Source organism: Sceloporus occidentalis, unplaced genomic scaffold (assembly GCF_023333645.1).
Source record: "Sceloporus occidentalis isolate IW3139 unplaced genomic scaffold, rSceOcc1.0.p SCAF_3, whole genome shotgun sequence".
In the NCBI taxonomy this organism is placed as follows: domain Eukaryota; kingdom Metazoa; phylum Chordata; class Lepidosauria; order Squamata; family Phrynosomatidae; genus Sceloporus; species Sceloporus occidentalis.
This window is the reverse complement of record NW_028316983.1, coordinates 138101102-138121680: the sequence shown is the minus strand read 5'-3', so window position 1 is coordinate 138121680 and position 20579 is coordinate 138101102. Positions and strand designations below refer to the sequence as shown.

Below are 20579 nucleotides of genomic sequence, written 5' to 3'. Positions count from 1 at the left end.
TCTTTCTGATCCAAGCTGAAGACATTGGTGATGACCCTGATGACGATACTTGAGCAAGTATCTCTACCTCCAGATACCTGCTCAAGCATTAATATCTGGCACTCTATGGGTGTATCTGGTACTCTATGGGTGTATCCACTCTATGCAGAATTAAAGCAGTTTGACACAATTTTAACTGCCATGACTCTATCCTACAAAATCCTGGGATTGTAGTTTGGTGGGGCACAAAAGCTCTCTGACGGAGGCTGAATACCTCAAATAATTACAAATCTCTTCCATCATACTGAAATTTTCCACCCATTTCAATGTTCTTTATTCATTGTTGTATACATCATTTCTTATACTGTTTTCCATTGCACTCTCTGCTTTGACTGTACTGAGGAGGGAGATGCAATGAGTTGTGAATCACATGGGAGGGCACTATGCTGCCATGTTGCAGCATTAAAAAACAATGGCTGATATTCGGAAATGAAGCTAAACAAATAGTTTAGATTGCCAGAAAGATAGGATGAAGTCCATGTATAAATAACTCCGTAGAGTAAGAAAATATGTCTGTCTCATTTCTTTCTCTAAAAATACTCTTCTAAATCACTGGCATGCAGTCCACACACTCAGGGAATTCTCAGAAGTTTCTGCCCTGATCCAGAGCAAAAGAGGACTCACTTTCACACAACAATACTATCGTATGGTGCCATTCTTTTTGCAAATGTGCAAATTGATTGCTCAAGCATACATTACCACATCAAACATCATCAGTACAGCACACCAATGCTCAGTTGGATGGCCATTGCCTGGAGAGAGTGCAGACAGTGCTGCCAGTGTCAGCCCTTTGTGGGTGCCAGTTGTGTGGACAGGTTATTCTCCACGCAAATCCAACAGTAAGCCAGGCTTTACCATCAGTGCAGACATGGTCTCCTATGTGATTTCTGGTATCACTAGCTAGATGCCTCCTGAGGGTCATCAGATCTACTAGCTGAGAGGCTATAGGAAGTTCCACCATTTCACTGCAACATTAGATATGCTGCTAACATAGTGTTGATACAACTCTACAATGAAGGAACTTGCCACCAGCACAGCACCAGGATATCTGACTCTCCCTACACAAGGCGAGTATAACACATGTTGGCCCATAATTTTGTAGTGAAAGGTTTCAAGTTTCAGAACTTGCTTATGTTGTTGTTTTTCAGATTGGAGAAAAACATGGTTGATGAATTCAGAGAAAAAGCTCCATATTCATATAACACTGGTGATTTGGTTGTTTTCTCATAATAGTGACACAAGAACAGATATCTCATCTTTAGGCCCTTTCACACTAAACTGTTACAACAGTACAATGATTTCACTGTAATCAGCACAGTAACATTGTATGGAATCCTGGGATGTATGTTTTAGGCAGAAATATTTAGAATTCTCAGCCCGAGAGACTCTGGTGCCTCACCAAACTACACACTCCAGGAGTCCATAGGATGCAGACAAGGTTGTTAAAATGGAATAACTGTGTAGTATAAAAAGGCCCTATGAATATTTATACCAATGCCCGTTCTTCATGGTTGCCTGCCTCAGTGTAATAAATGTGGAAACAAATGCCCTCCCTGTTTAAAATAAGGTCTCTCTCACATCACACAGTTATAGCACTTTGATACCATTTTAATTACTATGGCTCCATCCTTTCTACAGGAGCTCGGAATTTGTAGTTTTGTGAGGTATTTAGGATTGCCTGCCCACTGGGTTCTACCACCTCACCAAACAAGAAATCCCTGGATTCTGTAAGTTGCAACCATGGCAGAAAGTGGTATTAAAATGCTACAAATTGCATAGTATGAAAGTAACCAAAGGTTCATTATCATATATACTTTCCTTTCTTTACATTGTGGACTGTCAAAATTTTCACTTGCTCCCCATACATATCTCTCACTTTTTTCTGCACCATCTTTCTTGGAGAAATAGGAGCAATCCCTGAACCTTACACTACAACACTAGATGTAACAGGAAAGGAAATCTGAGGTTATACAGTGCATACATACAGCATGGAGATGGAATCACATAGGGACATTTTTAAGCAATGAAGATGCAGGACAATGCTTTTTTTTCTGCTGTAAGTCCAGCTACCAAGAAAAAGAAGGGGGGGGGGGGAATAAAGTGCCTCCCATGTGGCTCTTTTGAAAGCTGGGAAAGAGGGCCAGCAAGGTATAATGACTGAGCTTTGAACTAAGAAAATGGCAGACCAGGGCTGAATCCTCACTAGGCCATGGAAACCCCCTGGGTGACCTTGGGCAAGCCACACTCTCTCAGTGGCAGAGGATAGCAATTGCAAACCTCCTCTAAACAAATCTTGCAAAGAAAACTCAATGATAGGTTGGCCTTAGGGTTGCTATAAGTTGAAAATTACTTGAAGGCACGCAACAAAAAATGTTAAAGAAAATAGTAGGTAGCTAGGAATAGTGGGGTGGATAACTAGGAAGTGGAGGGCTATAGGAAGGAAGGAAGGAAGGAAGGAAGGAAGGAAGGAAGGAAATAGTTACTGCCTTTAAAAAGAGCAGTTAATCTTGTAATACGTTGCTGCCCACACTGATAATGTTTTTTTAAAAATTAAAAATTCAAAACCAGTTCTGACCACTTCTCTGGGTTTGGGGAATATTTTTTTTCCTGTAGTCTCTGTGCCCCCAAAATGATCCTAGGGCAGAAAAGGTTACCCTCGAGACTTGCCAGAGTTGCCTAGCATTGGTGCAGAGTGCTCCATTTTATCATTCTTAACTAATATGTGCAGGATAGCTTGACGGCAGAGATGACGTTCCATCATGGTAGCTAAAGGAAAAGACAAGAATACTGAAGCTATTATCATGCCTTTAAAATCATCTAATATTGAAGCGTATAGATCAGTCTATAAACAAAGCAGAGTATGCATCTGCTTTTACCTCTGCAGATCTAATCACTAATGAAACACTAGCTGAACCTGAGACAATAACATTGTCGTCACATAGCTAGCCGTGTCTGTGACTTTAATAATGTTGGTGTCTGCAAGCCCTGAACTGTTCCAGATAACAAAAGAGAACACTTTCCGAATTGATTCCAAAATCAAATTGAAGAGGGAAAGGTCATTTTGGGTATCCTACTTGCTGGAAGCATTATATGCATAGTGTTTACAGACTAGCTTTCAGAAGACGCCAATGGTGTGAGATCACAGATACATTACTATGGTAATGGTGGAAGGAAGGACCCTTCTTGGCAGTTGTTTTCATTGTCTCTCAAATGTAGGGTAAAGAAGCTCCACTCTTAAGAAATATGTACTGTATAAAGAGTTCTATCAAGACAGTGCCTGTGAAACACATCTTGAATTATGGGTGTATTGAAAGTAACTCACCCCATTGTCTCTTCTGAAGACAAGAATTTGGCTAAAACTGGGGAGAGACTGGGGATGTGTATTCCTCCTACCTCTTCCTTTCCAGCACTGCTGTTCAATTTTCAATTTTCCCAAATGTCCCCAGGTATCAGAATTTGTTCTGGACTTGGAAATTTTTGAAAGCTTCCGAATGTACTAGGGCTGGGGTTTACTTTCTAAGTTCCTAAAGATACCCTGGTGAGTAAATTATTTTCACCTTTCCCGAAGGTCCCCGGGTATGGGAATTTTTTCAATTTCCCCGAATGTCCCATGGTATGGGAATTTTTCCACCGTTCCGAAAGGGACCCTGGATTGGGATATTTTTGACTGTTTCCGAATGTACTAGGGCTGGGGATTACTTTCTCTGGTCTCAAAGATACCCTAGTCATGAAATTATTTTCACCTTTCCTGAAAGTCCCCGGGTATGGGGATTTTTTCAATTTTCCCGATGGTCCCCGGGTATGTGAATTTTTTCATCGTTCTGAAAGTGACTCTTGAATTGGAAATTTTTGAAAGTTTCCAAATGTACTAAGGCTGGGGATTACTTTCTCGGGTTCCAAAGATACCCCGGTGAGGAAATCATTTTCACCTTTCCTGAAGGTCCTCAGGTACACAGATTTTAAAAATTTCCTGGAATGTCCCCTGGTATGGGAATTATTTTGCCGTTCCGGAATGGACCCTGGAATGGGATATTTTTGACAGTTTCTCAGTGTATTAGGGCTGGGGATTACTTACTTGGGTCCCAAAGGTACTTTGGTGAGGCAATGATTTTCACCTTTCCCGAAGGTCCCCAGGTATGGGAATTTTTTCACTTTTACCGAAGGTCCACAGGTATGGGAATTTTTTCACTTTTACCGAAGGTCCCCGGTTATGGGAATTTTTTCACTTTTACCGAAGGTCCGCAGGTATGGGAATTTTTTCACTTTTACTGAAGGTCCCCGGTTATGGGAATTTTTTCACTTTTACCAAAGGTCCGCAGGTATGGGAATTTTTTCACTATTCTGGAAGCGACTCCTGATTTTGATATTTTTGAGTTTCTGAATGTACTAGGGTTGGAGATTACTATTCTGGGTCACAGAGGTACCCTGGTGAGGAAATTATTTTCACCTTTCCTGAAGGTCCCCAGGTATGGGAATTTTTTCACTTTTACCAAAAGTCTGCAGGTATGGGAATTTTTTTACCGTTCTGGAAGCGACCCTCGATTTGGATATTTTTGAGAGTTTACGAATGTACTAGGGCTGGAGATTACTTTCCTGGGTCCCAAAGGTACCCTGGTGAGGAAATTATTTTCACCTTTCCCGAAAATCCCCGGGTATGAGAATTTTTTCACTTTTACCGAAGGTCTGCAGGTATGGGAATTTTTTCACCATTGTAGAAAGCAACCCTCGAATGTTTTTGACAGTTTCCGAATGTACTAGGTCTGGAGATTACTTTCCCGGGTCCTAACCTTGGTGAGGAAAATCATCTTCCCTGAATGTCCTTGGGTTAGTGTCTGCTTCCAGGGCTGACATGTCAGGGCGGGCCTTACAGATTAGGGATGTGTCGTTTGCTCGAAAAGTTGTATGTTTCGCTCTCCATAGGTCCAAGTGCAACCAACATGGCAAAGGGTCTTCCGTCATGTTGCGGAAGATGAGGCCTGGAACAAGGCAGATGGACTAGAGGGAGGCCTCTTTAGGCTAGCCCTGATGGAGCTGGGCCTGCCTGGTCACTCCCTTTCAGGCTGGAAGATGACAGCTATGGAGGGAGGAGTCTCTTCCTTCAGGCTAGCCCTGGTTTCTTATGAGCAAGGTTGTTTTTTTTTAAAAAAAAAATTATAGTATGCTTTAACATATTAGTTTAATGTGATATTTTAATGTTTTAAAACTGCATTGTTTTAAGCTTGTTCCTTTGTGAGCCATCTTGGGTCCTGATCCAGAAGAAAGGTAGCATATAAATAAAGGAAATGAATAAATAAATAAATAATGTACAGCAAATTAAAACATTTAAAAGATTAAGTAATTAAATACTTTTAAACCAAACTAAAACTCTCGTTAGAAATAATTTAAAACCAAACAATCAAAAGAGCAGAGAGATTTCAAGGACCAAAGTCTGTGTCTTAGCTGCCCACTGGAAGCTCAGAAGAGATTGAGCCTCAGATGATCACTCAGAAAAACGATCGGAATGGTGCAGCCATCATGTAGTATGTATGAACTAGCTTCAGTATGAGTCTCCACATTACTGCTGATGAAAGCACTGTCTTCTCTCCCACTGTTGGCACTCTTCAAAATATCTAATATCAAGCACTGCATAACTTCAAACACCTCAAGCCAACTTTTGCCTAGCAGCATTTTCAGATAAAGGACTTCTATATTATCAGTGTTTTTATTACAAGGGATGTTCGGCCCCATGAGAGCCAAGAACAATAGGCCATCATAATTTCTCTCCAGCAGCTGATAGTATTCCGTACCACAAAAGCAGCTGTAGTGTCTCTTATTATTTCTAAAAAATCATGCACATACAAAGTGATTTAATAAAGAAGTGATCCTTTAGCCAAAGGCTACAAACCTGTGCACACTCACCTGTGAGAATAGTCTGCTGAATATTTTGAAATAAATGTGCCAGTGTGATGTAGTGGTTTGAGCATTGGACTACGATTCTGGAGACCAGGGTTCAATTCCCAGCTTGGCCACGAAACTCACTGGGTGATCTTGGGCAAGTTATACACTTTCAGCTTCAGGGGAAGGCAATGGCAAACCCCTTCTGAATAAATCTTACCAAGAAAACCCTGTAAAAGGGCTGCCTTAGGGTTGCTATAAGTCAGAAAGGACTAGAAGGCACTCAACAACAACAACAACAACAACAGACTATGTGGTTGTCATGCTAAGCAACCACATAGCCTGATTCTTGGAAGTAAATAAAGGGAGGCACTTAAAGATAGGAAATAAGTTCACAAGGGAAAAACAACAACAGTGCAGCCCCAGATGAATGTAAATATATGAGGAGTAGAGAGTGAACATTTATAGGTCTCATGTGATAATTCTAGCAAATGGTTCAGCCTTGCTCTGGAAAGAAATAGGTTCCACCACCACACACATACTCATTTTCACAGATAAGCAGAAAGAGCTTACTTTAAAAATACCAAGAATTCAGGGGTGCAATGTGCCACATCTGGAGCAGAGACCAAGTGAATATACCATAGATGAGTCAGGGGGTCCCTTGCTTTCTAGGGAGCTGGAGTATATGATCTCCTCTACTTGGTTGCTTCAACTATTAAAACTTGCACTTTTCAGAAGGGTCAGGATCACGGTGATGGTGTTGTAAGACAGGGAAGGGAAACCACTGTCCTGTTAGCCTAATTCTATTGGAGGTTCCTTATCTGTCCAGGGAAGTTTTTTCTGCCTTATTACCAATTACTAAGGTCAGAGATAAGAATTTACTTGGAGCTTAAACATATTTTACTGTAAAATGTGTTCTGATTTGCAGTTGTTGTTGGGAACCTTCAAGTCATTTCTGATTTATGGTGACCTTAAGGTGAATCTGTCATGAGTTTTTCTTGGGAGAAGGTTTGCTATTGCCTTCCCCTGAAGCTGAGAGCATGTAACTTACCCAAGGTCACCCAGTGGGCTGAGACAGGAATCAAACCCTGCTCTTCAGAGTCTCTATCCAATGCTGAAACCCCTAAACCACACAGGCTCTCAGTTCTGGATGGTTTTGCATGGCACATGAACCTTGGTTTGCAGATGGGAAGGGCTTTGCATGGCACAGGAATTCTGGTTTGCTAAACAGAAAGGTCTGTATGGTGCATGAGCCTTCATTTACAGACTTGCAGTGTTTTGTATGCTTGAAATCCACAAAACTGGGGCAAATGGTAAAACATACATGTAGCCTTGCCCATTTGACTTTTGCTTTGCTTCATGCCCTTAGTCCCACTGGCTGGTGAAGGCAGCTGCTCCCTACAGAGATTGCTCCCAAACTGGAATCTAGCCCTGGGCTGAAAAGTGGTTCCCAGCTCTGGTACAGAATTTGCACTTTGCCCTTGAAGGTTCAAGTGGTCACTGTGGCATGAAACACTTTTCACTGACTATGCATGCCCTGGTATAATCTTGTTTACAGAAGCAAGAATATTTAAGTAGAAGGATGCTGATCTGAACAATAGCAACCTGAGAACATCTGTTTGGAACATGTTCAAAATACTACAGGTACATTAGGGAACATTTATCTCCTGCTTTAAATTAACTACACTGACTCCCAGACCATATCACAATTTTGTTAGGTTATTTTAGGATGCATCTGCACTACAGAAGTAATCCAATTTGACACCACTTTAACTGCCATGGCTCAATGCTATCGGATCCTTGGAACCGTAGTTTGTTGTGAAACAAGAGCTCTTAGAAAGAAGGCTAAATACGGTACTTCAGAAAGCTACAAATCCCAGAATTCCACAGCATTGAGCCATGGCAGTTAAAGTGGTGTCAAACGGGATTATTTTTGCAGTGTGAATGTAACCTTTGTGATCTAAAGACAAAGCTGCATGAAGGACCATTTCCTCCAATACGAACCAGCCAGGTTTTTTTAAATTATCCTCAGATAATGCTGGTGGTTAAGTCGTTATTAGATAATTTTGTTGCTTTCTGGTTTTAGATTGTATGCCATAGGCAGGTTTTTATCTATATCTTCTTTGATGACTATGTAAAGTGCTGTGTAAAACCTACAGCACTATATTAATAATAATAATAATAATAATAATAATAATAATAATGGTGTCCAAATCCAGCATTTTCATTTGTAGTATTCTCCCTTTGGAATGTAGACCTTGCACTAAGGCTGATTTTGGTGAGCAAAGGAAGGATGAAGTAAAGATGGTTTTATTCCACCATGTATTTTAGATCTATAAGATTCTATTTGTTTTAATGTTATGATTTTATCACGTCTACTACTGTTCTCTGTTGTATTGTTGCCTGACTGTATTGTACAATTGTTTTTTTCCATTTTTTATGTAAGTTAGTTTGGGAGTCCTGCAGGCTGGAAAGCAAAATAGAATGCACATTAAATAAATGGGGCTTTATTCTTATGCAGACTTACCGGAGAGAATAAATTCTGTTGAATGTAATGGGATTTACATCAAGCAGACGTGTGTAGGATTGTGCTGTAAATGTAGTGATAAAAACAAACAAACATACAAATAAAAATAGTTACCAACCTGTTGTTTGGATTTATTAGGTTAACACTGAATTTTTTGGTATGCAGGGTAATTGTTTTTGTATTTTTTAATAAAAACATAGACCTGTTTTGTTTTTAAATCACTGAAGGACAAGCCATTGCAAGGAAATTAACACGATCTATAGCAGATGTAAAAGAGCCTTCAGCCCAACGTAATGGTGATGTTAATGCTCTGGCAGCTTTCCTTGGTATGAAAATAGGAGCATTACAAGTATACTAGTGTCCCTATTTTAATCAGCAGAGTGTCAAAGGGTAGGTATTACACATAGTCCAGTACAGAATTCAAAAGCTTACACCCAGTAGACTGTCGCCATTACCTTTTGTCAAAGGATCTTCCAAAACATCTGTTTCATATCTCCACCAAAATATAGACACCTGGTTCTTCTTCTAGAAGAGTTCTACTTTGCTTCATTCATGGCATTTTGAATATCAAGATCAATATCCTTCATTGTATGCCTGATAGTGTCAAAACAGGTGTAAGCATGGGTTTTGCAATGGAAAACTCAAATGCAGAGGAGGCCATCAGAACAGAATATGGAAAAAGAGAATGGTTCCCACTTGGCAAAGGTATCAAGCATGGCTGCATACTATCACCCTATTTATTTAATCTATATGCAGAAAATATTGTACACAGAGTGGGGGCTTGGACTCAGAAGCAGGAGGGATGAAGATAGGTGGAAGGAACATTAACAGCCTAAGATATGCAGATGACACCATACTACTAGCAGAAACAAACAAAGATCTGGAGCAATTGCTGAAGAAGCTCAAGGAGTGCCAAGGTTGGATTAATGCTGAGCATCAAAAGACAAAACTAATGACCATGGAAGATCTACAAGAATTCACCCTAGTCAGCAAGAAAATTGAAATAATCAGAGTTCCAATAAGGTGGAACAAAGACTGCAGTCAAGAAATAAGAAGCCTAGCATTGAGAAGGGCTGCTATGAAAGAATTGGACAAAATCATAACATGTAAAGACATAACTCTGACCACTAAAGTAAGGATCATTCAAGCCATCACATTTCACATCACCATGTACAGATGTGAGAACAACACAGTAAAAAGAAGCCTATAGGAAGAAAATCAACTCATTGAAGATATGGTTCTGAAGAAGAGTACCGAGAATACCATGGACAGACAAAAAGATAAACAAATGGGTTCTAGAACAGATCAAGCTTGAACTCTCCCTGGAAGCCAAGATAACTAAATTGAGACTGTTGTATTTCAGGCACATAATGAAAAGGCACAATTAATTAGAAAAGAGAATGGTGCTGGGGAAGGTAGAGGACTATAGAAAGAGAGGAAGACCTCATGCCAGATGGATAGACTCAATCAAGGAGGACAAAGCCCTGAGCAGAGAGGCAGAGGACAGGCAGTCTTGGAGATGTTTCATCCACAGGGTTGCCATGCATCAAGGTCAACAATAACAACAACAACAATTCCCTGTATGCATGAAGAGGGCTGTGAGTGACAGTGGATTCACACATGCCTTCACATGCCTTAAAACATTGCTTTATTTACATTATGAATGAAGCCTATTAAAGTTTATACAAAGTTTAGCATGGTGGCTAAAACATAGGAATATGCCCGGCAAGACCCAGCTTCACCATAAAATGTGTGCTCATTCATTACATACACTAAGCAACCTTGGACAAGCCATGCATACCCTTAGAGACTAACCTGCCTCACAAGGCCACTGTGTGGATGGACGAAGGAGGAGTCACACATGCCAGACAGAATTAAATGGAAGAAGGGTGGGATGGAAATAGAATGCATGCAATCCATTCTGTGTCTATTTTCAATCACCCATCAATCTCACCAAAGCCAAAGCTGAATATTCACATGGCAATCTGACATGGCGACACCTAATTTAATAACTCGCAAATGTGATGAGCTAGTGTCATGTATTATTATTATGTTTATTTATATCCTGCTTTCCTCCCCCACCCCAAAGTTGGAACTCAAAGCGACTTACAAACCTCTGTAGTGGACATTAGGTTGAAATACAGGATGTGTCCTGGGAAAAGATACATACCTACGTATATGGACTACTTCACAGGCTTGCCCATGTTTTGTTTCTCTCTCAGGCGTGAAGGGAGGAAGTGACACACCATGTGGATATTCGTACACACACACACACCCCACACACATAGAATGTGGCCTTAGCATCCGCTGGTGTTTGGTTCCAGGATTACTCCCAGCGGAGACCAAAATCAATGGATGCTCCAGTCCCATTAAAAACAATGGCATAGTGAAACGGTGTCCCTTATATGAAGTGGCAAAATCAAGGTTTGCTTTTTGGAATTTATATTAGTAAAGATATTTTCAAGTTGAGGATGCTTGGATCTGTGGATATGGAAGCCCAACTGCATATGTGTTTATGTGTATGTGTATTGTTGTTAACTGCCCTCAAGTCGATCTTGACTCATGGCTATGGATGAGACATCTCCAAGACCCTCTGTCCTCCACTTCTCTGCTTAATTCTTGCAAATCCATACCCATGGCCTCCTTAGCAGAGTCCATCCATCTGGCATGTGGCCTTCCTCTCTTCCTACTTCACCTTTCCTAGGATTATTGTCTTTGCCAATGAGTCCTTCCTTCTCATGATGTGTCTGAAGTACCTAAAACAGCCTCAGTTTGGTCATCTTGGCTTCCAGGGAGGTTTCCGGCTGGATCTGCTCAAGGACCCATTTGTTTGTCCTTCTGGGATCCTCAGCACTCTTCTCCAGCACCACATCTCAAATGGGTGGATTTCCTTCCTGTCATCTTTCTTAACTGTCCAGTTCTCACATTCATACAGGGTAAGAGGGATGTTTTTGTATATGTGCCCAGTTGTATATATTTACATTTTAAAATCTTGTCCAGTTCTTTCACAGCCACCCTCCCCATTCTTAACCTTGTTCTGATTTCCTGACTGCACTCCCCATTTCGATCAATGTTTGATCCCAGATATGGGAATTCTGGTACTATTTCTAATTTCTTCATTGTCTAGGTTGAACTTGTGAAGGTCTATATATATATATATATATATATATATATATATATTGTCTATATATATAGTGTCATTTCCCCCCCCTTCATGCCTGTCGGGGAACAAAATGAGAGTAACCTCTGAGGTGGCCCTAATACACACACACACCTTTTGTGTGTGTGTGTGTGTGTGTGTGTGTATACACACACATGTATTTATATATGTGTATGTATAGACATGTATTATATATATTATATATGTGTGTGTGTATATATATACACACACACATTATATATTATGTGTGTATATATCCACACACGTTAGATATTTTATATATGTGTAATATGTGTCTATATCTGCACACGTGATACATATATTTTATACATCTGTATGTATACATATACACGTATTATATATATGTGAGACTATATACCCACATTATATACATTATATGTGCATATGGCTATATATAGACACGCACATTATATATATTTATATTACATATGTGTATGACTATATATATATATATGAGAGAGAGAAAGATGCACATTATATATGTTACGTATGAGTATGGCTTATATATATATATATATATATATATATATATATACACACACACACACATTATATATATTACATGTGTGTATGGCTATACATACACACAGACATATATATTACATATGTGTAAGACATATATACACACACACACACACATTATATATATATATATATATATATATATATATATTACACATATGTGTATGACTATATAGACACACACATATAGACCTGGTGTGTGTGTGTGTGTGCCTTTGTTCCCTCCTGAGGCGTGAAGGAGGGGGTGCTGAGTGTGTGGTTGTTTAACAACAAGAGAGCGAGGGCTGCCTCTCCTCCTCCTCCTTCTGAGGCGCTGCTTCTCCTTCTCCTTCTCCTTCTCCTTCTGCTTCCCATTCTGGGGGGCGCCGGCAGAAGGCGGGAAGCGGCGGAGGCGGAGCTCCGGCCCTGGCCTCCTCCTCCTCCTCCTCCTCCTCCTGGCGCTGAGGGAGACAGAGGGGAAAGAGGAGGAGAAGAAGGAGCGAGTGCTGGGGCTCGGGAGCAATGGCCGCGTCCCTGGGCTCTGCTGCTGCTGCTGCTGCTGCTGCTGCTGCTGCTGGAGGAGGAGGAGGCGGAGGAGGAGGCGTCGTCAGGGGCTTCTCCGCCGGCGTCCCTTGGCCCCGCTCCCCGCCTCGTGCCCCCCGGGGCCCCTGCCTGGGCTCCGCCTTGGGCTGGGAGCCGCTGCCGGGGCTGCAGATCCGCTCTCGGTCGGTGGAGCAGACCCTGGTGCCGCTGGTGGCCCAGGTAGGGCGCCCTCGGATCATCATCATCATCATCATCACGGGACCCGGGCTGCGCTTCGGGGAGAGGGAGGGAGAAGGCCCCCGAGGGGTGGGGGACCTAGGGGCATCCGTCCCCAGCCATCCTCCCTCCGAAAGGGAACATGGAAAGTTTAGACGTCGAGGTTTACATGCCTCCCTCCGCAGGGAAGAAGGGCTTTGTGCTGGCCTCTGGGCTTTGGGTCCCCAGGAACTCTTTCTTTCTTTCTTCTCTTCTCTTCTTTCTTTCTTCTCTTCTCTTCTCTTCTTTTCTTTCTTTCTTCTTTTCTTTTCTTTCCTTCCTTCCTTCCTTCCCTTCTCTTTCTTTCCTTTCCTTCCTTCATTCTTTCCTTCCTTTCCCTTCCCTTCTCTCTCTCTCTCTCCTTCCTTCCTTCCTTCCTTCTTTCCTTCCTTCCTTTCCCTTCCCTTCTCTCTCTCTCTTTCCTTCCTTCCTTCCTTCCTTTCCTTTCCCTTCTCTCTTTCTCTCTCTCTCTGTCCTTTCTTTCCTTCCTTCCTTCCTTCCTTCCCGTCCTTCCTTTCATCCTTTCATTTCATCCCTTCCTTTTCCTTCCCTTTCTTTCTTTCTTTCTTTCTTTCTTTCTTTCTTTCCCTCCCTTCTCTTCCTTCCTTCTTCTCTTTCTTTCTTTCTTTCTTTCTTTCTTTCTTTCTTCCATCAGGAGAGCCTGGCTGTGTAATAATAATCCTTTAAAGAGTTTTGCCTCAACTTCCAGAGGATTCGCGGAGAGAGAGAGAGAGAGAGAAGGAGAAGAAGACCTTGTGCCTGGGGCTACAGTTCTCTCTTATGGCGTGGCTGGGGTGTGTGTGTGTGTCTGTGTGTCTTTTTGTGTGTTCTTGTGTGAACAGGGCAGGGACGTTGCCTCCTCGGAGGACAATGTGCGGCACGTAGAATGTAACGCTAGGAACAGTCCGGGAAGGAACGTTAGGAGGAATTCGTTTCCAACGTCGTTACTCCTGAAACCTCCCTGAAGCCTGAAAGGGAGTTTAGTTCAGAGCAAGAAAGGCTTGCACTTGTTGCTTGCATTTGGAGGAATAGTAAATTCAACTGATCAGCCACCACCTTAAAAAGTTTATGTTTTCCAAAATAGTAAAAGTTACTCTCAACTTTGCTGTTGTTGTTGTTGTTGTTGTTGTTTTTGTTGTGTGCCTTCAAGCCGTTTCCATCTTATGGAGACCCTAAAGCAAACCTATCATGGGGCTTTCTTGGCAACTTACTGCAGAGGAAGTTTTTCCCAATGCTTTCCTCTGAGGCTGAGAGAGTGTGACTTGCTCAAGGTCACCCAGTGGCCACCCAGTAAATCCAGTGGGTTTCCATGATGGAGCTGGGAGCACTGGGCAAGACACTTGAGGACCAAGATCCAAAACACACTGCAGAAACAATCCAGTTTGACACCGCTTTAACTGCCTTGGCTCAGTGCTAGGGAATCCTGGGAACTGTAGTTCATTGTGGCCTCAGAGCTCTCTCTGACAGAGGAGGCTAAATGTCTCACAAAACTACAGTTCCCAGAATTCCCTAGCATTGAGCCAGGGCAGTTAAAGTGGCCTCAAACTGGATTATTTCTGCAGTGTGTTTTGGATCCTGGTCCCCAAATCCAATGCTCAAACCACTACACCTGGCATTAGATTCCGTGTATTAGTAAACTCAGTTGATTATCCCTTCATCCCTAAAAAGTTGATATCTTCCAAAACAGTCAAACTTATTCTCAGTGTTGTTGTTGTGCGCCTTTGCGTCATTTCTGACTTATGACGATCCTAAGGCGACCCTATCATGGGGTTTTCTTGGCAAGATGTGGGTTCAGTGTGGACTGTGAGCACATCATCCTTGCCACTGTGAAAATGAATAGGGGTAATATATAGTTTGTATATATGTATACACTGCATACGGGTTTGGTATTAAATATGTAAGCCGCTTGGATTGCCCTTGTAGCAGAGAAGCGGGGTATAAATAAAAGTGTTATTTATTTATTGTTAGGAAGCTGCGCAAGGGAGACGGTCAAAAGCGTCCCCCATCTTCACGTCGATGGCGTGGGAGAAGGGAGGCCACCCTTTGTACTATCCATCCTCCCTGCTTTTGGTCCCTATTCAGCCAGAGCACTTCAGGAGCCCAAAGGCTTTTTAAAATCACAGCATCAATGTCCTTGAATGCTATGCTAAGCCTGTGGGTGTACAGTGCATTTCAAATATCTCAGTCAGCAGCCAGAAAAGAGTGGCAAATAGGAACCAAAAAATAATAAGTAACTAAAACATTTTTGAGTTTGACATCACAGCAGCTGGAAAACATGAGGCTTGACGCTCTGGTGAGTGTGTTGTTATGGAAAAGCTGCCCAGAACAAGAGGGGCCAATGAAGCCTGCTGGCAATGATGTAACTAATAAACAACTGTGGTCCTTCTATCTTGTTTTGAACATTTGTTTATTCAAATATTTTGGGCGCTTATGTGATTCATTTTGTGACTAAGTGATTTTTTAAATTCATTATTATGGTATTTATACCCCACTCTTCAGCCCTAAAGGCTATCCAAGCAGCTTACATTTTTATGCTTTTTATTGTACATTGCATCTTGTGAACAAAGGTACCTAAGCTTGCTCTCCTGCCTCAGAAACTTTGAATAGCGTTTGAAACAGACACTTAGGCCTGTTACAGACTGCCAAAATAAAGCTGCTTCGGGTCTCTTTGGAGGTATGCTATTTAAATGATGCATGGGTCCTAAGAGTCTGGAGGTCGTGCCAAAGCCACACTCCATTCCTAAGCACCGGAGTGCAGCTTTTGGTGCAGCTTCCGGACTCTTAGGATGCATGCATCATTTAAATAGCATACCTCCAAAGAGACCTGAAGCAGCTTTATTTTGGCAGTCTGTAACAGGCCTTAAAGTCCAAAAAGCTCACATTTGTATATCAACACTCCCCCCCCCCCATACAAACACACAGTAGTAGTTTGTGGCCCACAAACAGCCTTAAAACAGCCTTCCCCAACCTGGTTCCTTTCAGAGGTGTTGGACTACAGCTCCCATTGTGCACAAAGAAGAGTGCCATGGGAGTTATCAGGTAAGGAAAGACTAGATTTAAAGAACAACCAACAGGTTTTCAAAGGTTTGTGTGACCAGTCAGCGGCAAGTCTCACGTGCTACAAGCAAATAGCTATTTACTTCTCCAGCTGCATCAAAAATGGCAAACATATTGAAAAAGTATCTTGCACAATTCAATCCAGATCATGATTTACTCGAACATATATTCGACAGGCTTCAATGCAACAAGAATGACATGTTTGTTGTTATTGTTGTTGTGTACCTTCAAGTTGTTTCTCACTTATGTTGACCCTAAGGCAAACCTGTCATAGAGTTTTCTTGGCAAGTTTCTTCAGAGGAGGTTTGCCATTGCCATCCTCTGAAGCTGAGAGAGTGTGACTTACCAATTTTTAATTTTTTTTAGTGATAGTGGAGGCAAAACATTAAAATAGTTTAGCATTAAAACTTTAAACTTTTCATGATTTTGTCCCATAGAAAAATAGGAAACCAGTGAATAGTAGAGACAAAAGCGAAATGCAGGACTGAGTTGAGTTATTCTGGTTTGACTACTTTTAAATATCAGGTAAATGGATTCATACTCAAGGGTAGCTGTGGTTGCCATATAGCAAAGTACAATAATATCCAAAAACCACAAAACGGTGATACTTTTATTTAACCAACAAATATTTTGTGCGTTTTGGCTGATCGAATAAAATTATCACTGTTTTGTGGATTTTTGATGTCATTGTACTTAGGTATAAGGATTGTAACTTTTGGTTGCAATTCATAATCTGTTTTTTGCATTTCTGAGTAAACACATGTATTAGTGAATATCATCTTTGTCTGTCCAATAAAGGTGAATAATCTTAAAAACAAATAATCTAGTTAGAAATAAAATATGTGGATGCACTGAAAGTCATACAAGTGCAGACATACATGGTTGTGGGCTAATACATTATGCCTTGGACCAAACCAAACAAGCTTACTGTTTCAAATCCTCTGTTTTGTCAATTTTAGAATACAGTACTTGATCAAAACTTTATGTGAATAGCTAATACATCCTGTGTTTGTTGGCATTTTAAATTTGGACTGAGCAAATGCTTCCCTTGCCATCATTGTCACACTATTGTCATCAAGAACCCAACTCGGAGCCAGAGCTGTGCTTCCTCACATTGCTCTGAATGAGCTTCATGTTTATACCATATCACCAGTGAAATTTGGCTGGATGATGGCATTTGAAGACAGATGAGTAAGGGCAATGCTTCCTGTCCATATTCTGTACTTGTCTTGTAGATTGAAAAATGTGGGGGTTGAAAAATGTGTGGAGATAAGGAAACGGTGCCCAGTGGCAGTGGAGAGCACGATTGCCTGGTCTATGAACATAAGGCTGTAGCAATAACAAAAAAGATGTGTATGGAGGAGATGTTTTGGACTTTCACAAAGGCATTCATTATTTTCAAATGCATGCCTTTCAAACTGAAAAAGTTAACCTGCAAAGTGTTTGGTTCAGCCCTAGCTAGAAGAGCCATAGTGCAGTAGTGGAAACTTTAGGGGCTTTAGTGGTGGCCTGAAATCCTTGTGGGGCAGGTAGAAAATCTGTGTGATTAGCATACTGGAAGTTACACTCAGTGACAGCTCAGTAGTGAATGTGTCTGTTTTATCCCCTCTAAAATTAGAGAAATAATGGCAAAGCAGTCTAGGACAGCTTTCCAAACCTGGGATCCTATAGTGTTTTGCACTATAACTCCTATCATGACTGACCATTGGCCATGAGGGATGGAAGATTGGTGGAATATGTAGTCTACAACTTTTGGTTGTTCCTAGAGTAGTCTAGGACCACTGGGTGCTTATGTATATTTTAAGAAGTAAATTCCATTAGGTGCAGTGGGGTTAATTTTGAGGGGAAAAGGAGTAGGTTTGGATGGTTACCTTTTCTAGCAGATCTTTGAATTATGATGAGTAATAAAAATGTGTTATTTTCCTGTGTAACAACACAGTGCAGGTTGCTATTTCTCAGATCAGTGTCCTTCAGCTTAAATTTTCTTGCTTGTATTTATATGTATGGAGATAACCTGTATAAATGCAGGTAAGGTACCTTGGTTATAGTGTGGTTGTGGTATCCCTAAACTGCTAGCAGAGTCCTATTGACATTTATTATAGAAGTATAATGACAGACTCAAGAGATTATTTTTACAGCAATCTAAAAACAGCTTTCTGTGGTTGTTATGTTAAACCTTATTGATCTGTAAGTATGCTATGGCGAGAAGTGGCCAATTAAGTAAGTGATATATAAATTTTTGGCTGTGTACTTACTAAATTATGTAAGCCACAGATGTAAATTATCACAGCTTTCTAATGGTAGTATTTTGGCTTTCGCAATAGCATCAGATACAATGAGATTACCTGCATGCTTCCTGGAACGCATGAAGTTTACTTACATTAGGTCAGCAATTTGCCCCATTAACCCAGTATGATATTTTTCTGACTTGTGGTGACTCTCTAAGGGTTTTGAGCAGAGATGCCAAAAACTAAATCTGGGGACCTCTTCATGCAAAGCATGTGCTCTTTCACTTAGCCATGTTCAGTGTCTTCTTGATCTCTTGCTGTGTTTGATTACAGTGTCAAAGACTGACTCTTCTTTCTGCTCCGGTCTCTTCCCCACTGTTAGATATATACTATTCTCTCTCATGCATAGACCCTTGCAATAATATTTGATACCATACCTTCTCCATCCATATCCAGCTGTTCTTCATTGAATTTAAAACCCTCTGTACCTACTGTTAAAAATCTTTAGGCATACCTTGGTCCTCTCTTGAATAAATTACTTCTGCAGTCTTGCTGCCTGTTGTGTGTGTTTTTGATCTCTTCAGAATATCACTGTTGTCGAATAACTTCCTCTCCATGTGTTGCTGTGATCGTATCTCACACTTTGACTCTCTTTCCTGGCTATCCATCACTGAACGTATCAGCTTCAAGCTTCTAGTCCTTATCTTGAAGTCTTTCCCTTAATAAATGTCTTCCTTCATCCTCTCATTTCCAGAGACTCCCTCTGGCAATAACAGCATGAACGGCTATCAAGCCATCTCCATTTAGTTCAGAAGATGGCAAAATGTTGTCTTGGCAACACTAGCTATAATGGACGCATTAACACTTGTCTCCTGTGTTTTGGAGAGTACTTATATGATCTATAGTCCAACTCTGGGTTGTACCCCTCATTTTTCAAGCCACCTGTGAGTTTGTGCATGAGAGATTGAAAATTCAGTGATATGGGACAGAGTTTTTTCCCACCATAGTGTTTTTTGTTGTAAAAAAGAGACCCCTTTAGAGTCACAACATTAGTTACATAATCTGTAGATACAATACCCATCTTACTAGCTAGTCTCAAAGTTGTGATTTAATTTCTTTTTAAAAAGAAGCCTGTCTGCATAGCCCATGCGCAGCTCATTGGGTGTATTAAAATTAGTCTGTTAATAGCTGTCACTGCATTAATGTTTTTAATCCAAACAATGCAGGGACAGTAAATTGTACTGAGTTGTCATGACATAAAATATTCATAAGTATTGCAATAAAAATTATTTCTAACTGCGGCTTCCAGTTTGTTTCAATATAAAAATCAAAGCACACTACACTTTATTGAATATTTCCTCCTAATCCAATATTTCAGTTCAGCTACTTTTAGTTGTTAGAAAAGCATTTGAGATAGTTTTGCAGCATGTAATATTAGCATGGTGTATTGTTTACATTTTAAAAATTAAAAATTCTTGTAGGAAGGGTCACAGACACACACACACACACACACACACACACAAAACACACTTCCCAGTGCGACAGCTCAAAGGGCCCTTGTACCACAGATTCTGCATCCTTGATCTAGTGCACTTAAAATGCTTATGATAAAGACCAGTTGATTGTTAATTAAATATAACGACTTGATTTCAGTTCTCTGGACAGCAGCTAAACATTGAAAACTCACAATGGAGGTCTCTTTTTCTTCTAGGTTAGGTTAGTTTTTCTGGAAGAGCAGTAAACCTATAAGAGCATCAAATGGACAAAGAGAGAGAGAGAGAAATTTGCTTTGATTTTGTACCCATTTATTGGATATACACAATTTGAAACTATGAACATCCTGATAAGCATTTGGGCTTTTGGCCTATTTTGGGCTATTATTTACAACTGAAGAATGGACATACAAACAGTGTATTCAGACCATGCAGATAGTGAATTGATATTTAAGTCTTGTGATTGGGCTGAGTTTTATGTTGTTAATTTCTATTAGATATATTGTTCTTCCCTATTTAGGTGGGATACAGACCAGCCAAAAAGGGCGGTCTGCCCACGCCTTGTTTTGCTGAGCAAGGGAGCTGCAGCGGACAAACCACGCGGCTCCCTCGCGCACCAAAAAGAACCCTTAAAAAGCAGGTTCTTCTGGTGGCACCATAAGGATGTCGCAGTGCGCCAATGGCACACTCATGACTTCCTTATGGAGGCGTGACATGTGGATGCTAAGCGTCCGTCACATCAAAATGGTGGCGCCCATGTGTATAGGGCGCCGCCATTTTGACGCCTTCGTCACATGCTAGGGTTGAGGCCAGTATGGGTGGTGTGCCCTTGGCCAACCCCTAGCACGTGACGGGGGCACTGCAAAGGCCCGTCTCGAGAG

The 20579-nt window shown here is 41.1% G+C and overlaps 1 protein-coding gene across 1 annotated transcript in view; it reads left to right on the top strand.

Annotated features, from left to right (window-relative positions):
- The first annotated feature begins 12644 nt into the window (after positions 1-12644).
- The window catches only part of LOC149316872 (alpha-catulin-like), a 66222-nt gene continuing 58287 nt past the window's right edge, over positions 12645-20579 (top strand). Inside the window, exon 1 of the mRNA XM_089518336.1 lies at positions 12645-12884. Coding sequence (XP_089374462.1) covers positions 12645-12884 — 240 coding nt within the window. The remainder of the gene's footprint in view (positions 12885-20579) is intronic.